This window comes from Leptonychotes weddellii, chromosome 1 (genome assembly GCF_054177405.1).
Source record: "Leptonychotes weddellii isolate Sample4059 chromosome 1, ASM5417740v2, whole genome shotgun sequence".
Lineage (NCBI taxonomy): Eukaryota > Metazoa > Chordata > Mammalia > Carnivora > Phocidae > Leptonychotes > Leptonychotes weddellii.
In genome coordinates this window covers 26,929,388-26,954,002 of record NC_138369.1, presented here as the reverse complement: position 1 = coordinate 26,954,002, position 24,615 = coordinate 26,929,388, and the positions used below count along the sequence as shown (strand labels likewise).

General features: G+C 43.7%; 2 protein-coding genes across 4 annotated transcripts in view; both read left to right on the top strand.

Annotated features, from left to right (window-relative positions):
- The window catches only part of PRICKLE2 (prickle planar cell polarity protein 2), a 316,927-nt gene that overhangs the window by 212,806 nt on the left and 79,506 nt on the right, over nucleotides 1-24,615 (top strand). For all 3 annotated transcript variants that reach the window (XM_081801442.1, XM_081801448.1, XM_081801455.1), the window contains one exon: nucleotides 15,595-15,778. In XM_081801442.1, coding sequence (XP_081657568.1) covers nucleotides 15,595-15,778 — 184 coding nt within the window. The remainder of the gene's footprint in view (nucleotides 1-15,594; nucleotides 15,779-24,615) is intronic.
- THOC7 (THO complex subunit 7) overlaps nucleotides 21,526-24,615 on the top strand; it is a 331,341-nt gene continuing 328,251 nt past the window's right edge. The window contains exon 1 of the mRNA XM_081801481.1: nucleotides 21,526-21,530. The gene's annotated coding sequence lies outside the window, so the exon portion shown is untranslated. The remainder of the gene's footprint in view (nucleotides 21,531-24,615) is intronic.

Here is a 24,615-nt window from a genome sequence, read left to right as displayed (position 1 = left end):
CTTTTTAGTATTCATTTAACACTTGAACAATTTTTTGAACATTTGCTTCGGGTTAGGTCAGGGGTTTTCAGTCTTTCGGTATATTCAAGGCATTCTTTCAAAAACTTGACATTTTGCAATACACTTAACAGAATTAAATTACACTCTAGTTATGGTTCGATTCTCAGTCATTCTCAACAATAAATACTTTCTTCTCTGCCCTTACCTTCCTCTTTGCCTACTTTCATTTAATCCAGGAAAAAGGCAGTCTTTCTTTGGTATGATTTTGATGACATACTACTACTGATTGTGTGAATAGTAGACTCACACTCTACATTTCTGGCATCATGGTAACAATATACATTTTCAGTTATTGCAAAAAAATAAGTATAAAGGAAAGAAAATTTTACACAGCGGTCATAATCTTGTGCATGGCCATGAAAGGTTCAGAGCCTTCTGGTTGAGAACTGCCAAGCTAGATTCTGGGCTGGGCATTAAAGATTCAACATTTTAAAGACTATACCTATTGAATGCTTATTGTTCTAGATATAAGATAAGCTCCTTGACTTTGTAGAATTTACATTATAGTGGGAAAAGCGTAATGGAGACATTGACAAATAAGACAGTTTCTGAGCGTGACAAATGTTAAGAAAAAAATTGAAGGGTAATAGAACAGCGAGTGAATGAGAAGGAAGGAAGTGGGCTACTTTCTGGAGCGTCCTTGGTGGAGGTGAGTCTGAATGATGTGAATGGTGAAGAGTAGGCCAGCTCATAAAGAGTGCAGGGAAGGATGTTCCAGGCAGAGGAAAAGCCTCTGCAAAGATCCTAAGAGAAGGATGGCTTTGGCAAGTTCAGAGGACAAATTAAAGGTCAATGTAGCTAAAACACAGTAGACTCTGGAGAGTGGGACAAAATAAAGTTGGAGAGAGAGGAAGGGGGCAGATTACATTGGATCTTGTGGCCAAGGTTAAGGAGAGTATACTTCATTCTGATTGCATTGGGAACCAGCAGTTTAAGCAGGAGACTTGAGTGTTGTCTCTCTTGTTTTAAAAACAAACAGCTGGTGGAAAATAGATTCTAGAAGGGCAGGGCTGGGAGCCGGGAATTAGAAGAGTAGGCTGTTACAATAGCCGAGGCAGGAGGTCGTGGTGAATTGGACTACGAGAGTAAAGGCAGGAATAGTGAGAAGAGCTAATGAAGAAATGACCGAGACTCATCCATGCACCGAGGAAGTCCACAGTCTGGACCATTGTTCATGGTGACAACTATGCCAAAAGTGTGTGGGTGTGGCTATTTCCAATAGGCTTTGGGGGTGGGGGTACGTCCAGGGGGCATACATCTTCAACCATCACCTTGTCAAAATCTGAATATAACAAATTCTTAAGTATTTTCAAACCCTTACTCCTGTAGACCATGTGAATTCAATCCATCAAGGGCTTCTTTCCAATAAAATATGAAACTAGGAAATGTTATTTTCTTTCTATGTACTTCCCCCTGTCCTCTCACTGCTGCAGAATGAGGAAACTAGTTGTGGCTCAGAACAAAACCACAAAAACCGTTCCATGGATCCAGCTTCCATGGAAGGGAAGTCAGCATCTTGCCTCTTTTGCCTAGCCTCCCGCTGTGGGAAACCCTGAGAAATTTGTTTTGTTTTCCCTTGGACTTGACTGCAGCCAGGTCTCTCCTGAACATAACATCTTTCCCTATTGTGTCTGACTCAACCCGAATCGAGGGGCTTAACTTCCAGCTTTGGTATTTGGTAAACACCCAGTTTCTTGATGTTCTTGTCTCCCAAATCTGCCGGGGTTGTCTTGATCCTTTGGCCTCATTCACTGAGGAACATGGATTTCTGGGAAGTTTCTGCCTCAAGCCCTTCAGCACGGATATTAAAGGGCCCCTGTCAAGTTTTGAAGGGTGTGACCGTTGCCAGAATCCCTGCAAGCCAAGCCCCTGAGGGATGCTGTTGGCAGCTGGCCCACTGCCATACCAGAAATGGCTGGATTTCAGTGGTTCTCTGTGTGTGGAGCTGGCTGAGTTCCCCTGGATGAAAGGCAGCCTAACATAAACTGAAAATGTTATTAATAAGCAGCCACTTAAGAATTTCCTATGACCTGCCAGTGATTTGGGGGTCTCTATGTGAACACGGAGAAAAGCACAACTTGTTTTACGCGGATTAGGGGACCAGTGCCGTCTGTCTGAAAGGGCATCAAAAAGGCATTCAGGTGTTTGGTGAAGGGCTCTGGAGTCCAACAGATCTGGGTTTGGATTCCTGTTTTCATCACCTCCTGGCCATGGGAGCTGGGGTGAAGTTCCAGAAACGCTTTGAGCCTTGGTTTTCCCATCTGTAAAATGAGAACAATAATGATAATTTCCATCTCGTACTGTGCTTTGAGGATTGAATAAGGAACTGTGGAAAGTACCCAGCATACAATCAGAAAATATTTTCTTAAAAAGAAAAGTTGGAGGGCGCCTAGGTGGCTCAGTCGGTTGAGCGTCGACTCTTGATTTCAGCGCAGGTCATGGTCTCAGGGTCGTGAGATTAAGCCCCCCGTCAGGCTCCAAGTTCAGTGGGGAATCTGCTGGATATTCTCGCTCTCCCTCTCCCTCTGCCCCTTCCCCTACATGAGCGCTCTCTCTCTCTCTCTCAAATAAATTAATTTTAAAAAGAAAAGGAAGGTTGGGGAAGTCATACCCTAGAAATGGAACCGAATAGACTTTACTTCCCCTGCTCAGGAAAAAAAAAAGTATTTTGGGTTCTAGACACTCCCAGCCATAGCACTTGGCATCTCTGAGCTTCACTTTATCTCTAAAAGGGCAATAATAGCCCTTGGTATTCTCATTAACCTTGTAGAGGTTCAAAAAGGTAATTCAAAGGGTAAAATGCATGGTATGCTCTAAAGTGCTTGATTAGTCCAGGGGTCAGTAATTTAATATGTAATCTGTTCTATCTTATTGTATTTTGGTAAGAAAAGAAAGTCATTTGTGTGACCTTGAAATATTAAAAGCATGCTAAAGATAAGTAATCCTTCGGTAAGGATAGTAATCAAGTTACTTGCTTAGTCCAGCACACCTTTAAGTATATAGTAGGTGTTTAATAAAGACTTATAGAAAGGACTTATTTGCTCCCTCTTTTCCATTGATCTATTTTCTATCCTAACTGGAATGTATTAGTAGGGTCTAGATTAACTTCTAGAGAACAGGGATCATGATTGCTTTTACTTATTTTATTTTCTTTCCTTCCACATAGCATAGGACGTGACATACTGGTAACTAGTCAGGTTTCACACCTGAAGCATGCTGTGTGTATCCACTGTCTAATCCTAGCAGCAAGTCAATGACATGGTGGAGTTAGGATTTGAACCCAAGTCAGTGTGCCTCCAGAATCTAAGATCTTCATGCATTGCACTAGATCCTGCCTTTAAGTACTTAGGCAATCAATATTTAATGCCTCAGATCTTGTCTTCCTGAGATTAGCCAACTTCTTCTACAAGGGAGGTAGAGTCTAGACAAGTAGTTCAGCAGATGGCATGGAAGAAGAAGGCAAACAAAGAGATACTTTGTGGAGTCTTTTGGTCCTTGCCATGAAGTTTGGAGGTGAGTGTTAGAATTTGATTTGCAGCTACTTCCTCAGAAACTATTCTCCTGAAGGACTCATCTGGAAAGGAGGCGCTCTTGGAACTTACTCTGCTCAGTGACCAACGAAGCAAAACATATGTGTCATAGAATCACAGTTAGCATGTGGACAAAGTGAAGTTGAAGAATTCTTCCAGAAAGAGCAACCATTCTGTCTACCTTGGTGTATTCTTCACAGAGCAGTGGGTCTGACAGGCAGCTAAGGAAATCAGAGCTTCTCTAGATACCCATAGCCTTTCCTGGGGATGCAGTGATGTAGGTAGCACATGTTGCCATGGAGACACCATCCGTGGCCAAGCTCCTCTCCTTTGAGGGCTCACTGTGTGTACTCATTATGATGCTGAATTAGCTAGCTGTGTGTTCGGTAGGCAGATTCCTCACTGGCCAGGGAACGTTTTTACAATGAAGTCAACACTCCTTCACATGGACTGTTGTGTGTAATTCTCCACCTGCCCTCTTGCCGCCATCTTTGACTCCTCTCCATATCTTGATGACACCGTGTTCTCTCCCACCTCCATTTCTTTTATTCACCTGTTGGGAATATTCTTCTTTCTCTTTTTGCTTAGTATCCTCCTACTTGGCAACATTTAGGTCCAGCTTCCTCAAGCCCTCCCTGACTCTTTGGTAACCAGGAGCTCTCTGTAGCACAGAGACTCTCCTAACAGCAAAGTCACAGAAAGTGACTTTCTAGTTGGTTTGTCTTAAAACAAATTATTTTGAAAAACAACTACATAGTTGTTTCCAGAACAGTGCAGTGAACTTCTATACATTCTTCTAGATTTCTCTGTTAACATTCTGCCACATTTGCTACATGTTGTCCCTCTCTCTCTCCCCACACATGCATATTTTTATTAATATTCTAGCTTACCTGTGTGAAAATAAATGACAAACATCCTTTACCTGATCATATTTCAGCATCTGTCTCCTCGAAACAAGGACATTCTCCTCAGTATCCCCCCAAAGAACTCTTCACCTTGGTATGTATGGTTTAGCTCTTTGTGACTATATCTTTGTGTCCCAGTCAGACAGGGACTCTTGTTTTTTGTTGTTGTTGTTTCATTTTAATCCCTCACAATACCTCCTGGGATGTATAGTACATAGATGTTCAGTGAATTATTGTTTAATAAATGAAGCTGCTTGCAGCAAACATATTTTTCCCCCTTGGCACTTACCAGCCCAGTTTACTGTGACCCATGGGTCCTGTCCCCGTCTTGCCTGTGGGTAAGCTGAGGGGCTCCAGGTGCAATCCTCGCCCAGTTTGTGATTGGTGGATAACCACCTCTGCCTCTTGGACTCTCCAGTGATACATTTCTGAGGAGTGTTTCAAACCATCTTCCATAGCTCCTCAACTGAAATGGGTCACTGTTGTCCAACGCTGCAGCCTGCTCACGACCTCACCTTATGTTGGCATCCTTCCCTTCGCCCAGTTCCCTTTTCAATTTCCTTGTCAGGACTTTTTGGGGATCAACCCCTATGATTCTTTATACTCAGATACCTCCTGAGGATCTGATTATGGGGACAGCCAATCTAAGGCATTGGCCCTTAGTTTGAGACGTCATACTCCTAAATCAAAGTATGGTAAGAGAGGTTGAAAAGAAGTTTTTCTTTTTTTTTTTTTTTAAAGATTTTATTTATTTATTCATGAGAGACAGAGAGAGAGAGAGAGGCAGGGGGAGAAGCAGGCTCCCAAGGAGCAGGGAGCCTGATGCGGGACTCGATCCCAGGATCCTGGGACCATGACCTGAGCCGAAGGCAGACGCTTAACCATCTGAGCCACCCAGGTGCCCGAAAAGAAGTTTTTCTAAGAGAGGTCATGCAGGAGGCTTATTTTTCAAAGGGAATGTGTTTCCACTGCTCAGAAATTACAAGATAAATTCAGAGTAGGGAGCTGTGTACGTTTGCTCATGGAAATATGAATTGGCATATTACACTGAAAATTATCCTCTGCCACCTTTGCAGCACCTGGGAAAGAGAAGCTCCTCTTGGTGCAGATGGCCAGAGCCGCTGGAGCCCGGGCAGAGGGCAGGGAGCTGGAAGGAGCCAGGCAGCATGGTCTTGGCTCTCAGCACACACCAGCCTCCTACCCAGCTGGCCCTGTCATGGTCTTGCCCTTTAGCTTCTGGGTTTATTAGGAAACCATTTTTCCTTTCTCACAGAGATAGGAATCTTGCTTCCAGACATGGCAAGTGTCAAGCTTCATGCCTGGGTCCCTCATTCAGACTGAGTGTTTGCCAGAAAGGGGTGGGAACAAAGTATTGTGGCTGGGGGTAGGGAGTGAAGGAGCCAGTCAGGCTGCAAATAACAGGATATGCTGATATCTGGGTATCAAGACAGAGGGACGTAGGAATTTCAAGGAGAAGGGAATGAGGGAGAGCAGGGCAACTTGAGGCACACACTTAGATGTTGCCGTCCCTGAATTTCCCATCTGTGCTTGAGCTTTGAGACAGGCAGTGGCTCATCCAGTGTGGTCACTGTCACGGAGGCAGACAGTGATGGGGGAGGGGAGGCCGCATACCAGTCCTGAGAATGCCTCGTGCTGCACTCTTCCCCGCCTCAGGGCCCTTGTGCTTGCTTTCCTCTGCCTGAAGAACGTTCCCCCTGGGTTCTCTCAGAGTGGCCTCCTCTTCAGTATTCTGATCACAGCTCAGATGTCACTGGAGCGGGAGGCCTATCCTGACCCATCCTCAGCCCGTCTCTTCTTCGTCTCCCTGTTTATTTCCATTATGGCACTTACCACAAGCTACAAATGGCAGGTTTACCTATTTGTTTATCTGCCTATTGTCTGCCTTCCCCACTGGAGTCTAAGTTTCATGAGATTAAAGCTGCTGTATGTCTTGGTTACTGCTCTATGTCCAGCATCTTAGTACTGCACCTTGCATACTGTAGATGCTCATTCACTGTTGTCTGCTTGGATGGTGGGTAGGTTGCATGGATGGATGGATATGGATGAATGGACAGATGGACAGACGGATGGATGGCAGGATGAAAGAATGCGTGGAAAAAAAGAAGGAAGGAAGATTTGGCTACTCTGCTTACAGCAAGGGGGTAGAAAGATCCCTTGTCTTGGAATCAGACAACATAGGTTCTCATCTGTACGACTTCAGTGAAGTCACATACGAGTTGACAGCCTTAATTTTTGTATCTGTGCCATGGATTCAAATGCTAACTCGACAGGACTGCTGAGAATGAATAAATGAGATAAACTATGCAAAGATCATATGAATATTATACATCCTCCATAAATGTGAGAAATTATGCTAGTAGTAGAAACGTAGCCACCATGTTCACCCTTACCTGGCGTCCTCGGGTCAGAAAGCAGGTGTTGAGTGGAGAGACAGGAGCCTGGGCCCTGGGGGTCAGAACTGTCATGTTGAGCCCTTACTGCTTTGGGGCGCAGTTTCACCAACTGGAACATCCTGACTTCATTTCAGGCCAGCCTCCGCCCATGTATCTCTTGCCTGTCTTCCTTTCTGCCATTCTGATCCTCCACGTGTGTTTGGTGAAGGATGCAGAAGGTGGGAGCAGAAGCTCCATGCGTAGGTTATCTAGTCATGTGACCTGTGCAGTTTTGGAGGGAAACAGCTGGTGTTCTGTGTCGGAGCTCCATTTTGACAGTTTTGCCTGATTCATGACAGGATTATGTCAACCGTATCTTAGGGCAGGTAGACCCCACTTGCAGTTCTTACCGGCTTACTTGCAACACAGCATCTCGATGCCTTTTCTGCTAACGACACCCACTGTCTCTTCATTTGTTGACTTTGGGGCAGCCTGCAGCCCAGTAAAAACTCTTTTCACCCCACACACTTTTATTTACCCCCTAGGGACACCCAGGGGAGTTATCCCCACGGGACAGTGAACTCAGAACAACGTTCACCTCATTTTAGGCTGGCTCTTTGCATGCATGTGAAAAGTTGATGCTCTCATTGGAAACTTAAGGAAATTGGGCAGCAGAGCAGACTGCGAAAGTCGAGCTCCTGCCCAGCTCCTCCCGAGTCCATCCTGCCCAGGGTGGATCCTCCAGGTGGTTTGAAGTGTTGTCAGTTGCTGGAGCATTGAGAGTATGTGACTGATGTACAAAGACCCAATTCACAGCCAGGGCTTAGTGGTTTTAAATTATCCATGCCCCATCTCTCCCCACTTGCACAGAAAATTGAAAGTCAATAGCTGTTGAAATCTGGTTTTTCAGATGTGTTTTTATCTGACGGACCTAACTTAACTCTGCGATACCCATAAACATATATGCATTTCCCACATTGCCGGCATCTTCCTTGCTACGTAAGTAAGTTCTCTAATCCTGTTACAGGGCACTGGATCAGAACAAACCCACTTATCTGGATTGAGTAATGCCCTTCTCTTTGCCGAGAGTGTTGTGTGTACGTGTGTGGGTGTTCTGGCTCATGCCTTGCCATTCCAGGCCAGTCTTGTCTCTTGGTACTTGCTGATGGGGAGCACACAGAATGAAATCTGGTCTCCAGTTTCTTAACACGAAGGAAAAAAAGAGGACCAGCAGCTGTTTCTGTTTAACAGTGATTATCCCTGGGATTGTGAGTGTTTTGAAATATTTCGCTTCTTGCTTATCTGCAATTCCTGATTCTCTTCTCCATTAACTGTGTGCTCCTTTTTTTTTTTTTTTTTTGTTAAGGGTAGGGAAGCAGTAACTTTATAATAAGGAGAAAAAGGTTTCCCCTTTTCCTCTTATTAAGAATAAAAGAAGTTATTTTTTTGCCTTCCATGAGCTGGAGTCATGGAAGAATTCAAATACCGAGGACACATCCATTACTTAGCAAAAAACTATGGAAGACTTTGGGTAATTTTATCCCTTTTGTCTTTAACAAAAGTGTATTTTCCCACTCTGAGCTCGGCAGCCTGAGGCGTGGCCACGGGGCCAGTGTTGCCCATTCCTCATCAGTCACTTAGTGTGTGTTTTGGCTGAGTTGCCCTTTAAGCAGTCTGCCCTTTGACCCTTTGCATGAAAGTGGCCCGAACCTGATCTGGCCATGGCCATGGACTTGGGACAGAGAAGCCCACAGCACAGGGGAGGTGGAAGGCAGGAGGACAGATGGCAGGGCTGGCAATGAGACACCCCTCTGGTGGCTGATGTGATAATGCCTCTCTCCAGCACCTTTTTACACCCGTGCCCCATTGGGTACCCAGCTGAGTGACAGGTGGGCTTAGTGATGTCAGAGTCTAAGACATGGCCATCAGGAGGGATCACCATAGGTTCCCTGGAACAGTTTTAAAAATGTACGTTGCCCAGGGTTCCTGAGACTATCACGTGTGTGGGTAGAACACATGTTTTCAGACCATTCCCTGACCCCAGTGTTCCCTTCTAACTGGAAGACCAACGACAGAAGAGTGTCCTCTGAGTGTGCATCAGGGATGCTGGGAGAAATGCAATTCCTGGGCCCCGTCACAGATCTATCAAATCTGAGTCGCCGGGTTACCCGACTCCTCCCCCAAGCATCTCCATGTAATGTCTTGGCAACCACATATGTAATTTCCCATGACTAGAATAATTATTTATATGCAGAGTTTCATGATTAGGAATTGTTTGCCTTTTGAAAGCCATTGATAGCCTCTTTTTTTTTTTGGTCTTTCCATCATCTATCCGAATGTTGAGCATCTAATTCACATTTTGCTAAGTGCTAGGAATGACCTTGAGCTGTCGAGGGAAGTATGCTGGTTTCCAAACTTATGTTCTTGGGATCTTAGGGCCAGGAAAATGCCTGGAGTTTGAAAAGCAGGTTGAGCTTGAGAGAGGTCAGACCTCCTTCCCTCACATCAACTGGGGCAGCTCTGTTTTATATATCGAGTTTTCACATAGGAGTTCTTTTGCAAAAGATGTTTTCCACTCATTAAAAAAAGGGAGCGGGAGGGTGAAAGAGAGAAAGCCATTTTTTAAAAAAGGACTTAATGATCTTTACGTTGCCATCTGAATCTAGAATCCTGCAGTTTAGGACATGAACTTGTCAGAATTGCATTATAAAGGAGGATCCCTTTTTGCCTTCATCCTATCACTTCTCACACAAAACAAGACACTGTGGTTCCGGGATCAGTGTTGTAAATAACCTGTCAACATTTCCAAGATGAGACACCCCCCACCCCCACCCACAGGCTCTCAGTCTATTTATAATGAACCCTTCCACAGCACGGTAGGTAAGTTAATTAGCATAAATTAGGTATTCTCCAAATGGTGTGGCCAAGGGCGCAGATGACCAGAGTACTTTGAGATAGTTAAAGAGAGCCTCCACCTGCCCACCAGTGTTGTGTATCCCATGGAAGAACAGATCGTGGCTTCTGGATGTGGAAGCAAATACATTAATAGCTGCGACTTCTGGATGGTGGGGGGGAGGGGGGCGGGTCATTGCAGGGGTGGTTGCCCGGCAGAGGGAGGAAAGGAAGAGGAATGCCGGATCACTGCTGTCGGAATCCTGCCTTCTTCCCTGGAAACCTGTCATTCACAAACCCAATTATGTGCAGGTAACATGTCAACTCTGACAGAATGAAACCAATGCACACTTTATATGGTTAGTTTTTGGGTTTTTTTTATGAAATCCTGCTATACTAGCAGGTTCTATTTTCATAGATTTTTTTTTTAAGCCAAATAATATATTTCCCCACACACTCCTGAAAAGCTTTAATCAGTGTGTTGAAAGAGAGAGCTGTTGGGTGTTGCTGTGTACATGTTGCCAAGAGGGGGAGAGAGACATGAGGATCAAGATAAATCCTCTTGGCCTATCTCTGACCCTCTGCTCCTTTCTGAGCATCTGGGCCTTGGGTTCCCCATTTGTAAACAGGGGTTATTAAATTAGTCTTTCCAAAGGCTGTCATGGAATCACTCAGAGATTGAAAATTCTTTGCAAATAAAAATGCCTTGCCATGGGAGTGCCTGTTAATTACGAATGAGAAGTGGAAGGCAAGCAGCTAGCAGGGAAAACACATGAGGTCCTCATGGTTTCGATTTACCATTTTGTTTTCTTTTTTCTTTGCTTTCTCTTTGATTTTGATTTTTCTGAATGTGTTTGTTGTTCAAGGGCAGAAGGGTATTTTGTGGTTGGGATCAGGTATGCCTTCTGCAGTTAATTGTTGAGGTTCAGGGATCAGGTAAATCCTATTTTGGGTCTCTGTTCACCATTTAGGGTTTACTTTGAACATGTTGCTTGATCTCTCTGGGCCTTTGTTTTCTTTTCCGGAAAATGGGGATGATATTTTCTTTCTTGGAGAGCAGGTGTACAGATCTGGGCTCACAGGTGTAAGGTATACATAAGCCAGATGCACCCTCCCCAATTCAGATCGCCCTCATCCTGCTTCACTGTTCTTATATTCCCTAGCGCTTAGCATCTTTAATATGCTATTTGATCAAATTATTTGTTAAGGGGATTGCTCGAGTTCCAGGAAGGCAGAGACCCTTATTCGTTTTGGTTAGATTTCCTGAGTGCAAGGGCAGTGCCTGGCACGTGGTAGGTGCTTGATAGTTGTTGGGTGACGAAATCGGCCCTTAGCCCTCTCCCCTTTCTCTGTTCTGTTCATAGTTCAGCTCAGTGAGATTCATTCTGGGTCTGGTTCTGTAATTCTGTATTTTGTTTTCTTCTTTTTTCTTCTTCTGGAGCTTCAGTTCCTTAGATTATGTCCATTAAACATTAAATATTGTATTATTACACTTGCTTCCCTGCACTGCTGAATACATGGGTTGTACAGATGAATATTCTGGAGACTGAATTTGTTAACAATTCTTCTACATTTTGTTTGAAAAGTATGGCTTTCTAGTATAAGCCATTAGTCACCAAAGAGCTTCCTAAGGTTGCTTAAACACACTGAGGTTTTTTTTTTCCTTAAGTCATTAACTGGTATAAAAATAACTGGAGGGAAAAATCCCTGACCACTTCCTAACACCCCTGACTTCTTTACAGTAGCTGGTTAATTAAAAGAGTTACTGTTAAAATGGGCTCTGACTATTTTTAAAAGTAGCAGCCAGGGTTTGGAAGAAACCTCTTTGAGTTTGGAGATGCAAACCAGATCCAAGTGTGCATTCTGTCTGTGCATATTTTCAATCTGATGAAAAGCAGGAAGTGGGAAAATCTGACAAGCCTGAGTTGGCTGAACTAGACTGATTTTGTTTCTTGAGTACATTTTGGTGTCAAAATGTAGGCACAAGACATTAATAGAGTAAGGACAAAAGCCAACTGATCATCTTAATAGATGGAAGAAAGCATTTGACAAAACCCAACACCCTTTTGTGATGACAACAATAACAACAACACTCAACAAACCAGTGTAGAAAGAATCTTCTTCAACTTGATAAAGGGCATCTACAAAAAGCCCATAGCTAAATAATACTTGATGGTGAAAGATTGGATGTTTTTCCTTAAGATCAAGAACAAGACAAAAATGTCTGCCACTGCCACTTAGGTTGACCATTGTGCTGGAGGTTCTGGCCAGGGCAAGAAGGCAAGACAGAGACATAAAAGGTATCAAACTGGAAAAGAAAGAATAAAACTAGCTCTGTTTGCAGATGACATGATCTTGTATATAGGAAATCCTAAGGAATACACACACACATACACACACACACACACACACACACACACACCATGCTTTTGAAACTGAAAAGACGAATTCCGTAAGATTGTATGATGCAAGATCCATGTACACGTACTATTGGTGTTTCTATACAATAACAATCTGAAAATGAAATTAAGCAAACAATTCCATTTACAATACCATCAAAAAGAGTAAAATACTTGGGAATAAACTTAACAAGAAATGTGTAAGATTGTGACTGAAAAGCACAAAATAGCATTGAAAGAAATTAAAATAGACTGACATAAATGGAAAGACATCTTTTGTCCATGGATTGGAAGATCTAATATTAAGATAGCAATATTCTCCAAGTTGATCTCTAGATTCAGTGCAATTCCTATCAAAATCCCAGCTAGATTTTTTGCAGAAAATGGCAGGCTAATCCTAAAATTCATATTTCATGATGCAAATGCCAGGGACCCAAGAGAGCTAGCGCAATTTTTTTAAAACAAGGACAAAGTTGGAGGACTCACATTTACAATTTCAAAACCTACTGCAAAACTACAGTGATCAAGACAGAGTGGTATTGGCATAAGGTAGGCAGATAACTCAATGGAATAGAACTGAAAATCCAGAAATAAACCCTTATATTTATGATCATCTGATTTTTGACAGGGATGCTAAGACACTCCAATGGAGAAAGAATAAACTTTTTATTTAACAAATGGTGCTAAGACAGTTGAATAAGTACACAAATATGAAGTTGGACTCCTACCTTACACCATGCTTGAAAACTAACTCAAAATGGAACATAGACCCAAATATAAGAGCTAAAGCCATAAACATCTTAGATGAAAACATAGGAATAAATCTTTATGACTTCGAGTTAGACAGTGGTTTCTTAGATAGGATACCAAAAGCACAAGCAATAGCAACAGAAAAATAAGTGGGACTTTATCAAAATAAGAAACTTCTGTGCTTCAATAGTCATCATCAAGAAAGTGAAAACCAGGGCGCCTGGGTGGCTCAGTTGGTTAAGCGACTGCCTTCGGCTCAGGTCATGATCCTGGAGTCTCTGGATCAAGTCCCGCATCGGGCTCCCTGCTCGGCAGGGAGCCTGCTTCTGCCTCTGACCCTCCCCCCTCTCATGTGCTCTCTCTCTCTCATTCTCTCTGTCTCAAATAAATAAATAAAATCTTTAAAAAAAAAAAAAGTGAAAACCAGGGACACCTGAGTGGCTCAGTCAGTTAAGCATCTAACTCTTGATTTTGGCTCAGGTCACAGTCCCAGGGTTGTGAGATCAAGCCCTGCATCAGGCTTTGTGTTGGCATGGAGCCTGCTTAAGATTCTCCCTCTTCCTCTCTCTCTCTCTCTGCCCCCCTCCAGTAAAAATAAATAAATAATTAGTTAATTAATTAAAATCCCAAAGGCCTATGTTAAAAAAAAGAAGAACAGACTTGACAGTGTTCATACAATTAAAAAAACACAAACAAAAAAAACTAAAGACCACCCACAGAATATTTTTACAAATCCTATTTCTGATAAAGGACTTGTATTCAGAAATATATATAAAGAATACTTATAATGCAACAATAAAAAGATAAATAACAGTTTAAAAACAGACTAAGAGTTTGAACAGACATTTCTCCAACGAGGATATATAATAAGCACATAGAAAGATGCTCAATATCATTAGCTATTAAGGAAGTACAAATCAAAATCACAATAAGATGCCACTCCATACCCACTAGGATGGAAACAACGGAAAGATACTAAAAAGTGTGGCAAGGATGTAGAGAAAATAAAACACTCATTCATTAATGGTGGGAATGTAAAATGGTACAGCTATTTCTGAAAAACAGTTTGACAGTTCCTCAAAATGTTAAACATAAAGTTACCATATGACCTAGCAACTCTACTCCTGGGTATATAGCCAAGAGAACTGAAAACCTGTGTTCACACAAAAATACTTGTATAGAAATATTTAGAGCGGTAGTATTCACAAAAGTAAAAATAGTGGACACAATCCAAATGGCCACCTGATTGGATGGATGGACAAAATGTAACTTAACCATACTCTGGAATATCATAATGCAATAAAAGGGAAGGAAGGATTGTCACATGCTACAATATGGATTAATCTTGAAAACATCCTACTGTGTAAAAGAAGCCAGTTTCAAAAAACTATGTATTGCATGATGCCATACATATGGAATTTAGAACAGGCAAAGCCACAGAGACAGAAAATAGATTAGTGGTTGTCAGGGCCTGGGGGGAAAGGAGGATGTAGAAAGTCACTGCTAAGGTGCCCTGGGTTTCTTTTGGGTTGACTAAAACATTAGTCAACATTAAATAGTGATGATGGTTTCACAACTCTGTGAATACACTAAAAGCCAATGATTTGTACACTTTAGAATGGTACCTTGGTGATACAGGACTTCTATCTTAACAAAGCTGTTGTTGAAAAAATTAGGCCCATGTAGGGATTAGGATTCTGGGCCCTCTCAAGGCCTGGATAAGGTGCTATTGAAACTAATAAAGATCTGAGTACCACGTACAACAACTCATTTTCTAAAAATTGTCCTCCGTGATTTCTTTTTCTTCTCTTTTTTATTGGTAGAAGCTAGAAATGCTTTTGTGCTGCCTGACATCAACCTTTTTACTGCTTCATCATTTTTGTAGCCGTGGAAAAGGGAACAGATGGTAACCTTAAAAGAGAAATGTTCAACTTTGGGGAGAGATTTTATCTTTGGCTGCTACCTTTTGAAATAATTCACATGCATGATCCTCTTGTACTGTATATTTAAAAAAAAAAAAAAACAACACAACCAATGTAGGAAAGATTTGGGTTTCTGATTAGAATTTCAAACCTATGGGGATATTTAGTAGAGGTGACAATGTCTTTCCCATGAGATCTTGGGGCCAGATTTGTTTGGTGGGAAAAACATATTCTTGCTCTTTTTCTTAAAGAAAATCTCACCTGCGGTTCTCTTTAAAACTTCTACCATTTCCCAAGCTTCTAGGACGCTTTTATGAAAATGGTGTGTTGTCAGTATTTGTTAAATCCACTGGTAATATTTCTGGTCAGCATATGTATTACGTCTATTTAATTACTATTATAGTTAAGAAAATTGCAGTCATGGTCCATATCCAGTGCTCTACTAAGTGTAAAAGATATTTTGACATTGCTCTTGGGATACTGATTTAGAAGAATAGGTTGGAGTCCATGTTCGAACATTCTCATGAGGCCTACCTAGTGGCCTCTGACCTTTCGTGATGTTTCCATGTGTGCATTACCACACCTTCCAAGAAGACGTGGGGCGCCACTTCAGGCGCTCTTGCCAACAGGCAGTTACCAAGGAATGCATTTGTGGCTTGGGATCCAAGGGCTGATGACTGGCAGCCAGGTGAAAAATGGTTTCTTTTGCCTTCCTTCTCACCTCCCACCTTTGCTGCTTGCAGGAAGATCTGCCTGCACTGCAAGTGCCCTCAGGAGGAGCACATGGTGACAGTGATGCCCCTAGAGATGGAGAAGACTGTCAGCAAACTCATGTTTGACTTCCAGAGGAACTCCACGTCAGACGACGACTCAGGCTGTGCCTTGGAGGAGTACGCCTGGATCCCGCCGGGGCTGAAGCCTGAACAGGTACCATTCTTGATGGGGAGGGCAGTTGTGGTTTGGGCTGTTTATCTTTGTCCTGCCCATCCTTCCTCATTCCAGTTCAGAAGGAAGAGTTCACTTTGCTGATTCAGAGAAGTGGCTGGGGCTGCATGGGTTGACAATGTCTGGGGCACCAGTGGGCGCTGAGGAAGAGAAATGAAAATGAGTCCTACGTGGGCCATTGCTAATTCATTCTGGATTGTCGTTATTAACTGTCAACAGAAGATTGACTAGAAACTTCTCAGAGACGTTGGCTTTGAAACATTAGAAAGGGAAATTTGATTTTTGAAGGGGGGAAGGGAGTTCTACATTGGCCATGAATCTTTAAGATTCTTTGTTAAAGGAGAGTGAGGACATAAGGATTTGCCTTATTCCTCCCAGTGATATATGCTGTGTTTAAATACTAAGTTTGGCCTTGCTTTACAAAGAAAGACATTGGCATTTCCTTAAATATTTGAACTGCCTACAGGCTGCAAATATTATTGGCTCGATCAGATGAACTCGGTTTCTTTCTGTTTCACTGCGTTTTTCTCAGTGATAGCCTCCGCTTTGCATTTCTGTACTTGGAGTTTTCTCCTCCACCAGTCTCATGTTGGTTTAGAAGCCCCTTCCTTAAGCTAGACACTCTCATCATCTTTGAGTTTTGCCCCTCTGACACAGAAAATGGCTGTCTCTAGTGATCTTCCCTATGTCTGACAGAATGTTTGGAAGCTTAAAATACCCTGAAATTTTAAAGTCAGGGACTTCTGGTGTGATAATGCTGCTAGAAAAAGTTCTTTATGATTAGGGAAGACCCAAAAATTTGCAAACAACTCAAGAGTGGACCCCTAATAACATCTCTTTGATTAGCCATTTCTCATTTTCTTTTTCCAATATTTGAGGTCGCAAATTGGCACCTGAAATCAGGCACACAGGTAGGATTTGTTTAGCCAGCAAAGTATTATTTAAAATTTTGAATTAGTTACTAATCCTTAAATATTAGGAGTTTTATGTAAAAGTTCATATTTATGTCTTGAAGAAAACCTTCCTAAGCCCTGCAGGCACTTCATTTTTGTGATCTCTGTTCTCATTCTTATGAGGAAGAAAATGTTTTAGAACAGAAACATTCACAGAAAATAATCTCTATGAGGATTTGAGATATCAACAGGAAGAAATAAGAACATTTTCTCTCGGTTTGCAGGTTAAGGTTATATCTTTATTTCCTTCTGTTTCGGTGAAGATTGTATTATTAAAGAGTAAGCTTCAGAAGAATGAGAGCGTTTGATTGAGTTTGTCTGAACACTCAAATGAGGTGGTGAATGATTGAATATCTTTGTTTGACATCGCCATTCTCCTGCCAGTGTTTGAGTGAGGAGTTTTCACACCTAGATACATCTGTGAGCTTGTTTCATTTTCTTGCTAACCTCAAATGCAGCAGCTTCTAGGAGACCCATCTTTCTTTTGTTCACCTCACTTTCTGCTAAATTGGGCCCTGAAATTCTGAAGCTAAGCTATTTGGGGTTCCTGCTTAGGTAAACTCTTCTCTAAGACCATGAAACATCATTCTATGATTTTCAGATGCAGAGAAAATTTTTGGTTGGCCCAAGAGAACAGACAGTTGCAGAAGTTGGGGTCTTGGTTCAATTCACCAATTCCAAAAGTGAGTGCTGATAGTATTTTTAAAGGCTACTTGACTCACCCAAAATGAATATTTTGGGAAATATAAAACAATTTTCTTTGATTTGTTTTGACAGAAAACAATTAATGCTATTAAACAAGTGGTTTGAATTATGTCCAATGAACGGATATTCCCATCTCTCATAATTCTGCTATTCCTTGGGTGGTTTTCTCTATTCCCTGAATTTCTTCAGACTTATGTGACACAGAGGGTTAGGAAGGGCTGTTGTTCTCCAGAGAGACTCTCTCTTCAAGCCTTTTGAAGGGCTGTATATTTGCCTAATAAAATGGGAGTCTGCATTTAAAGGTGTCTGAAGGGATCATGTTGCCTGAAAGAAATGGAATTCAAATTTTAAAATTATAAGATCTTTTAAAATCTGTTACTTATGGAACTATTTATATGTTCAAAGATTTTTTTTTTAAAAGCTGTGTGGATTGTTCTAAGATAAGACAGATTTGAGACCCTGAATGCTTTTCACTAAAAATGCTGACGTTTAATATCATGTCTAGTTGTCTCTGATTTAAGAAACTTCATTTTTCTATCAAGAGAAATTACAGTGAAAGTTAAATGCTTTGTGCTACAGGTGAAATAGGAAAGGTCAGAGTTGAGAGTCATGTGCTTTCATTTCTGTTAAAAACCTTTCATTTGACTCCCTGATCATGGGGTTGGTAATACACCTTCAGGTGATACTCTTTATTATTCTATTTCTTCTGAGAAATGCCTTCAATTAAGTATAATGCACACAGAATTCACCTCCCATTTAGGGAGGTGTTTCTGAATAGGGGCATTTAATTTCATAAAAACCTACTAGCTACAAAACCCGACTTTCTTAAAGTAGAGCGAAAAGTGATAAATATAATAGATGATGCCAGAAAGGAAGAGCATTTATGCCGTGATTTTTAATGACCGGACTGAAAAGTCATCAGTGAGGTTGCTCCGATCCTTCCCCTCTGTTCACCTCAAACAAAGTGTGTCACGTCATCCAGAGAGCCCTCCAGTACCTCAGCTGCCCTGACTGACCATCTGTAGTCTTCTTTCAAGCTCCAATTTGCCTTCAAATCAGTTAATAATATGTGCCCTGTCTTCTAGAGATGTTCTAGGGATCAATTTACAAGATGATACTTCAGGAAGAATTTGGAGGATACTTAACAAGCCGTAAGAAAGGCAAATGGTGAGCAGGGTTTCAGTACCTGAGCACTATTGGAATTCTGAGCTGGATAATTCTTTGCTGTTGGTGTTGTCCTGTGCAATGTAGGATAATTAGCAGTTTCCTTGGCTTCTACCACTAGATCCCAGTAGCATACACCACCCGCTCCCCTGGACCTTGGGGTGACCAAACCTGTCTCCAGGCAGTGTGCTGTGAACCTGGGGGGTGGGTTGGGCACCCCAGTTGAGAACCACTGAATCAAAGTGATGTTAAAACCTAAAGGATCTGTCAGCAAAGTTCTGGCTCAATCAAGACATAAGAGGCTGACTCACATCAGCAGACATTTGTTCGAGTGCCTACCGTGTTCTGGGTAGGTCACCCATAATTCCACAAATCTAGGACTATTGTTTTGCAACCTTTATTGTATGCATGCAGCAAGTATCTTTGTAATAGGAGAATTTTCCATTTTGTTTTAGACAAAAATGTGATGATGCTGTCAGACTTACCCTGACTTTTGTTTCACTTTATGTATTGTGAACAGTTTTTGGTATCCGTGTATTTAGATCCAGATTATCCTTTGGAATGATTGCCTGGTCCTCATTGGTAGTTTCTTACCTGCAGTGGTCCCACCCACCACTAGGGAGCATTTGGAAATGTATGTTTAGAAGGGGGTAGTTATTGTCAAAATAGCTCCACTAGCATTAAAATGAGTAGAGGCTTGAGATGCTTAACATCCTGAAAATTACCAGATGATTCTGCACAAAGAAAAAGCCACCCCTCCCGAATGCCAGGAGTACCACCATTGAGCACCCCTGAGCTGAAGGTTTATTTTTGACCGTGTGCCTTGTTGGCAGCTTTCCTTTCTATTAAATAAGGGGGCAGTGGCCATCCATCTTACACAACAGTTTTTAGAGGTGGCGTGGTCTCATGTAAACCTTTCTAAGGCTTTTGATTTATTGTGACAAACTGCTGTCCAGAAAGGTAAGTCCTCTGGGTGGATCATCTTCACTGGGTGCTTATGGATGTGTTTTTTCTATTAATTCTGCTCATCGCTCCATGCAAACCTGAAGAGACCATCAGATTGCATCTCCTGAGTGAATTCCTTTCCATCAATGTTTTGGATACTGTGAGTATCTATAGAGGGTTCTCAAATACGAATGCCCCAATCCTTGGTTTCTAAACATTAGTAAAACTACCTTGACCTTAACTGTGGTTTTGCCCCTCAAGAGTGGCAGTTCAGGGCGCCTGGGTGGCTCAGTTGGTTAAGCGACTGCCTTCAGCTCAGGTCATGATCCTGGAGTCCCTGGATCGAGTCCCACATCGGGCTCCTTGCTCGGCAGGGAGTCTGCTTCTCCCTCTGACCCTCCCGACCCTCCCCCCTCTCATGCTCTCTCTCTCTCAGTCTCTCTCTCTCAGATAAATAAATAAAATCTTAAAAAAAAAAAAAAAAGAGTGGCAGTTCAGTTATTTTTCTGGAACTTGCACATCAACCCCTCACAGGAAGGATGAAGATATCGGGAGCAATTGTCCAATGTTTGGCTTTCCTAGTATTCTGCCACATGTGGCAAAGCAGGCCATCCAGTACTACCTAGAGGATGGGGCAAATTAGTTGGTTTTGAGCCCCGTGAAAGTCTAGAACTATCTCTCTTGGAGGTACGTAAAATTCTTTGTTCGGCTTTTAATTCAGTGACGGTTGCTCATCCGGCAGGTATCAGATTAAATGTGTTTCCTCAAGGAGCTCCTGTGACCACCTCCTACTCCCAGTACAAGATTAGGTCCCCGCTTACATGCTTTGTAGCAATCCCTGCTACTTCCCTTATTAACACTTTTCAAACATAATTGGATACTTCTGGTATAATTATCTGTTGGATATTTACCTCCTCCACTTTGCTCTAAGATCCAAAAGGGCAGGCATTTTGTCTGGTTTGTTCTTCAGGAGTCCCCCAGCCTCTCACACAGAGCCTGACCCATGGCAGCCACCCAACTAATAGTTGTTAAGAGACCGGCAGAGGACTGAGGTCCTCTGCAGAAGCCGAAAGGCTCCGGATTGCATCACATGGAAAGAGAAAAGTCTTCAAAATGTTTTTTTCTACATAAAGGATGATTCCATATCAATTTTCCCTGCTCCTTGTGCTTCTCTCAAAGGCATGTGTTCTAAGCAGATTCCCCTAACCATCTCGATTGCTTCCGGGTTTTCTCTGCCGACAAGGGCCAGGAGACAGGTGACATCTCATGAGGACCGTGCTCGAGCCCACACCTTCCACAGCGCTGCTGGCTCCAGGACTGGGAGCTGGAGCCAGGTGGTAGGAGCCAAGGGCCTGGCAGGGAATCATTTGTGTCCCCATCCAAATGCCCGGAGCCCTTTGAGATCCACGGGGTGAGGAGGAAGCAGCATGGTCGGGGGGGCGGGTGGGATGGGGAGGAACCTTGTCTCTGGAGTCAGGCAGATCTGGCCACTGCTCCATCCCTTCCTGACCTCAGCAAAGATGTTCAGCTTCCAAGAGCCTCGGTTTTCTCATGATGATGATGATGATGATGATGATGATGATGACGATGAAGATGACAGTGGAGAAAATTATGAACACTTGTTACAATTTTTCACTTTGCTTGCATTCTTCCTCTTCCATTCTCAAAACAAACCTTATTTGGAAATTATTATTCCTGTCTCTGTTTCGGAGGTAAATAAAGCAAGGCTCAGAGAAATTCAGAAAACATGCCCACGGTCACGCAGCTGATGGACAGATTCAGTCTCAGCCACCCTGACCTGGGAGCTGATCGTCTCAGAGCTGTAGGCCACAGGAGCTGCTCTGGGCCCCGAATGGGGGAGTGTGTGCACACAGAAGGTGCTCCATAAAGTGGTTGTCACCTCCCTGCCCTTCCTGTGAAGCTGCAGTGACACAGATGACCATTGTCCCCAGCAGGCAGGAAGAGGGTGAAGGGAACTTTGGGGGCTGACCAGGACAGAGGAAGGTTAGGTCGGGGTGGAGGAGGTGAGCGAAGCATGGGACAGTGGGAGACTTGGATTTCTTCTTGGTCTTCTCCAAGGCTTTCAGTAAAATCATTTTGAATTCTGCCGATCCAGAGGCCTTTCTGTTCCCCAGGCTGTCTGCTATGTGAGCGTTGTAAAGGTGCCACATCTTTCTAATGCACTTCTGGTTCCACTGAGCCAGAGCAACTTGGATGGGGGCCCACACAGAGCCACCTGACCGAATTCTCTCATGCCCCAAGCAGGTTTCTGGGCCGTCTGCTGAACAAACGAGCTCTGCCACCCACCTCCCTCAGTGCCTGAGGGCTCCTGCCACCAGGAGGTCACCAGGCCTGGGAGCAGTGAGTCCCTGGGGCATTTTCTGCGGGCAGCTCAGAGTGCAAAGAGAGCCTTCCCACAACGAAGAATATTCTACAAACCTCCCCCACCCCCCCGGAGAACAGTGGGTCAGCAGGAGGCCTCACTCCTGGCTCTAGCCTCTCTGCCACTTAAGGCCTCTAATGGGTGGGCTTCCTGGCAGTGTTCCCGGGCTTGTGTCCCCCTGAGAGTGTACGGAGTGAATCAGAGAGAATGCTGGAGACTTTTGTGAAGAGGGAATAGCAATGGGGCTTTTTCATGCATTCATTCATTCATTCAACAGACATTCCTGTGTATCTACTATGCTTCAGGCACTATTCTAGGCCCTGAGGCTAAAACAGTAAACAAGATGATTAAGGTTTCTGCTAGATTGTGAGGGGGTGGGTGTTAGAGACATAAATTAGAAAACAATAGATGTTCAAGATAATTCAAGATGGTGATAGATGAAAAAAGAACAATAATGTCAATAATGGTGATAGAAACATTTAGTGAACTGTTCCAGTGTCACGCACGATCCTGGGCGCTTTACAAGTGGTGTCCCATTTAATCCACGCCATGAAGAAAATACAGCAGCTTCTGTGACAATGGAGGTGGGCCGGAGTGCTGGAGGGACCGGCTAATCTAGGCTGGTTGGTCAGAGACGGCCTCTCTGGGGGGGTAAAATTTGAAGTGCTGCTGAAGGACATGAAGAAGCCAGCCATGCAAAGATCTGGCTTGTTGCAGGTGTTACAGGACCCATTTGCATGAAGCTCAGAAGTGAAACGAAATCAGTATCAACTTTGCTTTTGCATGAAGAATTTGGGCAGGGGGTGGTGAATGGTCTGGGGAGAGATGAATGGAGCCCATGCAGCGTCCAGCTCTGGCCAAGGCATCCATGGATGTGAAGGCTGGGAAACCCCACTGTCTTGGTTGCCCCTGGGAAATCGAAGGAGCCTTCACACCCATCACCTCGATGCTTCTGCCTGCAGGTGAAGATAGGGCAACAGAGAGCCCCCATACCAGTACTCCCTGTAGGCTTCTATCTGTGCATTTTGTCAGATGCCCTACCTTCTCAAATGTGAGCCTGTCGGAGTCACACATTGCCTTGTTCACCGAGTGTGCTTGGTACCTAAAATAATGCCTGATACATATTACCCATCTGATAAACAGATGTTACCTGAATAAGCAATCACATTTCAGCCTTGTACAAGATGCCTCCCTTCTTTCCATGAATCCCTTGCCACTCAGAGAGGGTCAGAAACTCAACCAGGTTGCCACAGGTAGGAAGGGGCGGAGCCACGGCTCACCCCGGCTGTCTTTGCGACTCCCCTGCTAGTTCGGGCTCTTCGTCCTCCACCCCTCTTTCTTCTGCCGCGATCCACCCAGGATATCAGAGCCAAGGACGCCGACGTGGCTTGTGTTGGAAGAGCAGGCGGCATGTGTCACACAAGGAAGTTTCCCCTAATCTCAGGTTGACCCTGGTGACTAAGGGATTCCTCTTTTCTCCGCCTCCTGTTTCCCCCTCACTGCAGGAAGCAGGAAACTTCAAAGGCTGATTTTCCCCCATCAACAATCCCTGTTTGTCTCGGGCTCTCCTCCCTGTCTCATCCTGGCTGACAGCCCACAGGGTGAGAAGCACATCGCCTCTTCCTCCTGCACTGGCCCTCAGGCTCCCATGTCACAGACCTGGGCACTCGACTGCAATGCTCATTCACTCAGCAGATATTAGGGGGTGCCAACTCTGTGCTGGGCACTGAGGGACAGCCGTGAGCAAACAAGTCTCCCTGCCCTGCTAGAGCTGACATCCTAGCAGAGGCTACAGACAAATTAGCAGTTTGAGCATGGCCAGGTGACAATAAAACTTCATTTACAAAAATAGTCAGTGGGCCTGATTTGACCCAAAGGCCCACTGTTTGCTGGTCCTCGATTTAGAAAAGCTACTTTAGATGGCGTGACCAGGGAGAGCCTCTCCGAGGAGATGACATTTGAGCTGGGTTGTTCCGTAGAATGATGGTTAGATTACCCACATTTTGTCAGCCTAGTCCAAAGTATGGGTCCCCTACCAGCAGCATGAGTACCCACCGGGGGAACTTACTGAAAAATGCAGATTCCCAGGGCACCTGGGTGGCTCAGTCGTTAAACGTCTGCCTTCGGCTCAGGTCATGATCCCAGGGTCCTGGGATCGAGCCCCGCATCGGGCTCCCTGCTCGGCGGGAAGCCTGCTTCTCCCTCTCCCACTCCCCCTGCTTATGTTCCCTCTCTTGCCGTGTCTCTCTCTGTCAAATAAATAAATAAAATCTTTAAAAAATGCAGATTCCCAGGCTCTGTCCCAGACCTACTGAACCAGAACTCTGAAGGTAGGCCCAACATTCTTTTTGGACAGGGACTTCAGGGGTTTCTGATCCGAGAACTGCTGCTCTCGGGTAATGGAAAAACTAATGTTCGAAATACATGGAGCCAAATCTTGGCTCTACCAGTTATTAGCTATGTGACCTGGGGTGCCCTGAGCTTCACTCATTTTGTCTGTAAAATGAAGAGGCTCTTGCCCAGGTCTGAAGTAGCTGTGAAGACCTACTGAATTTCTCTCTAAGGAGCCTGGGAGATGCTGACCCATAGGTGGTCCACATCAAATGGTAGCTGCTGTCATCACCATGGTCATTTTCTGGGTCTCCAAGACACTGGAGCAGAGTTGGGTA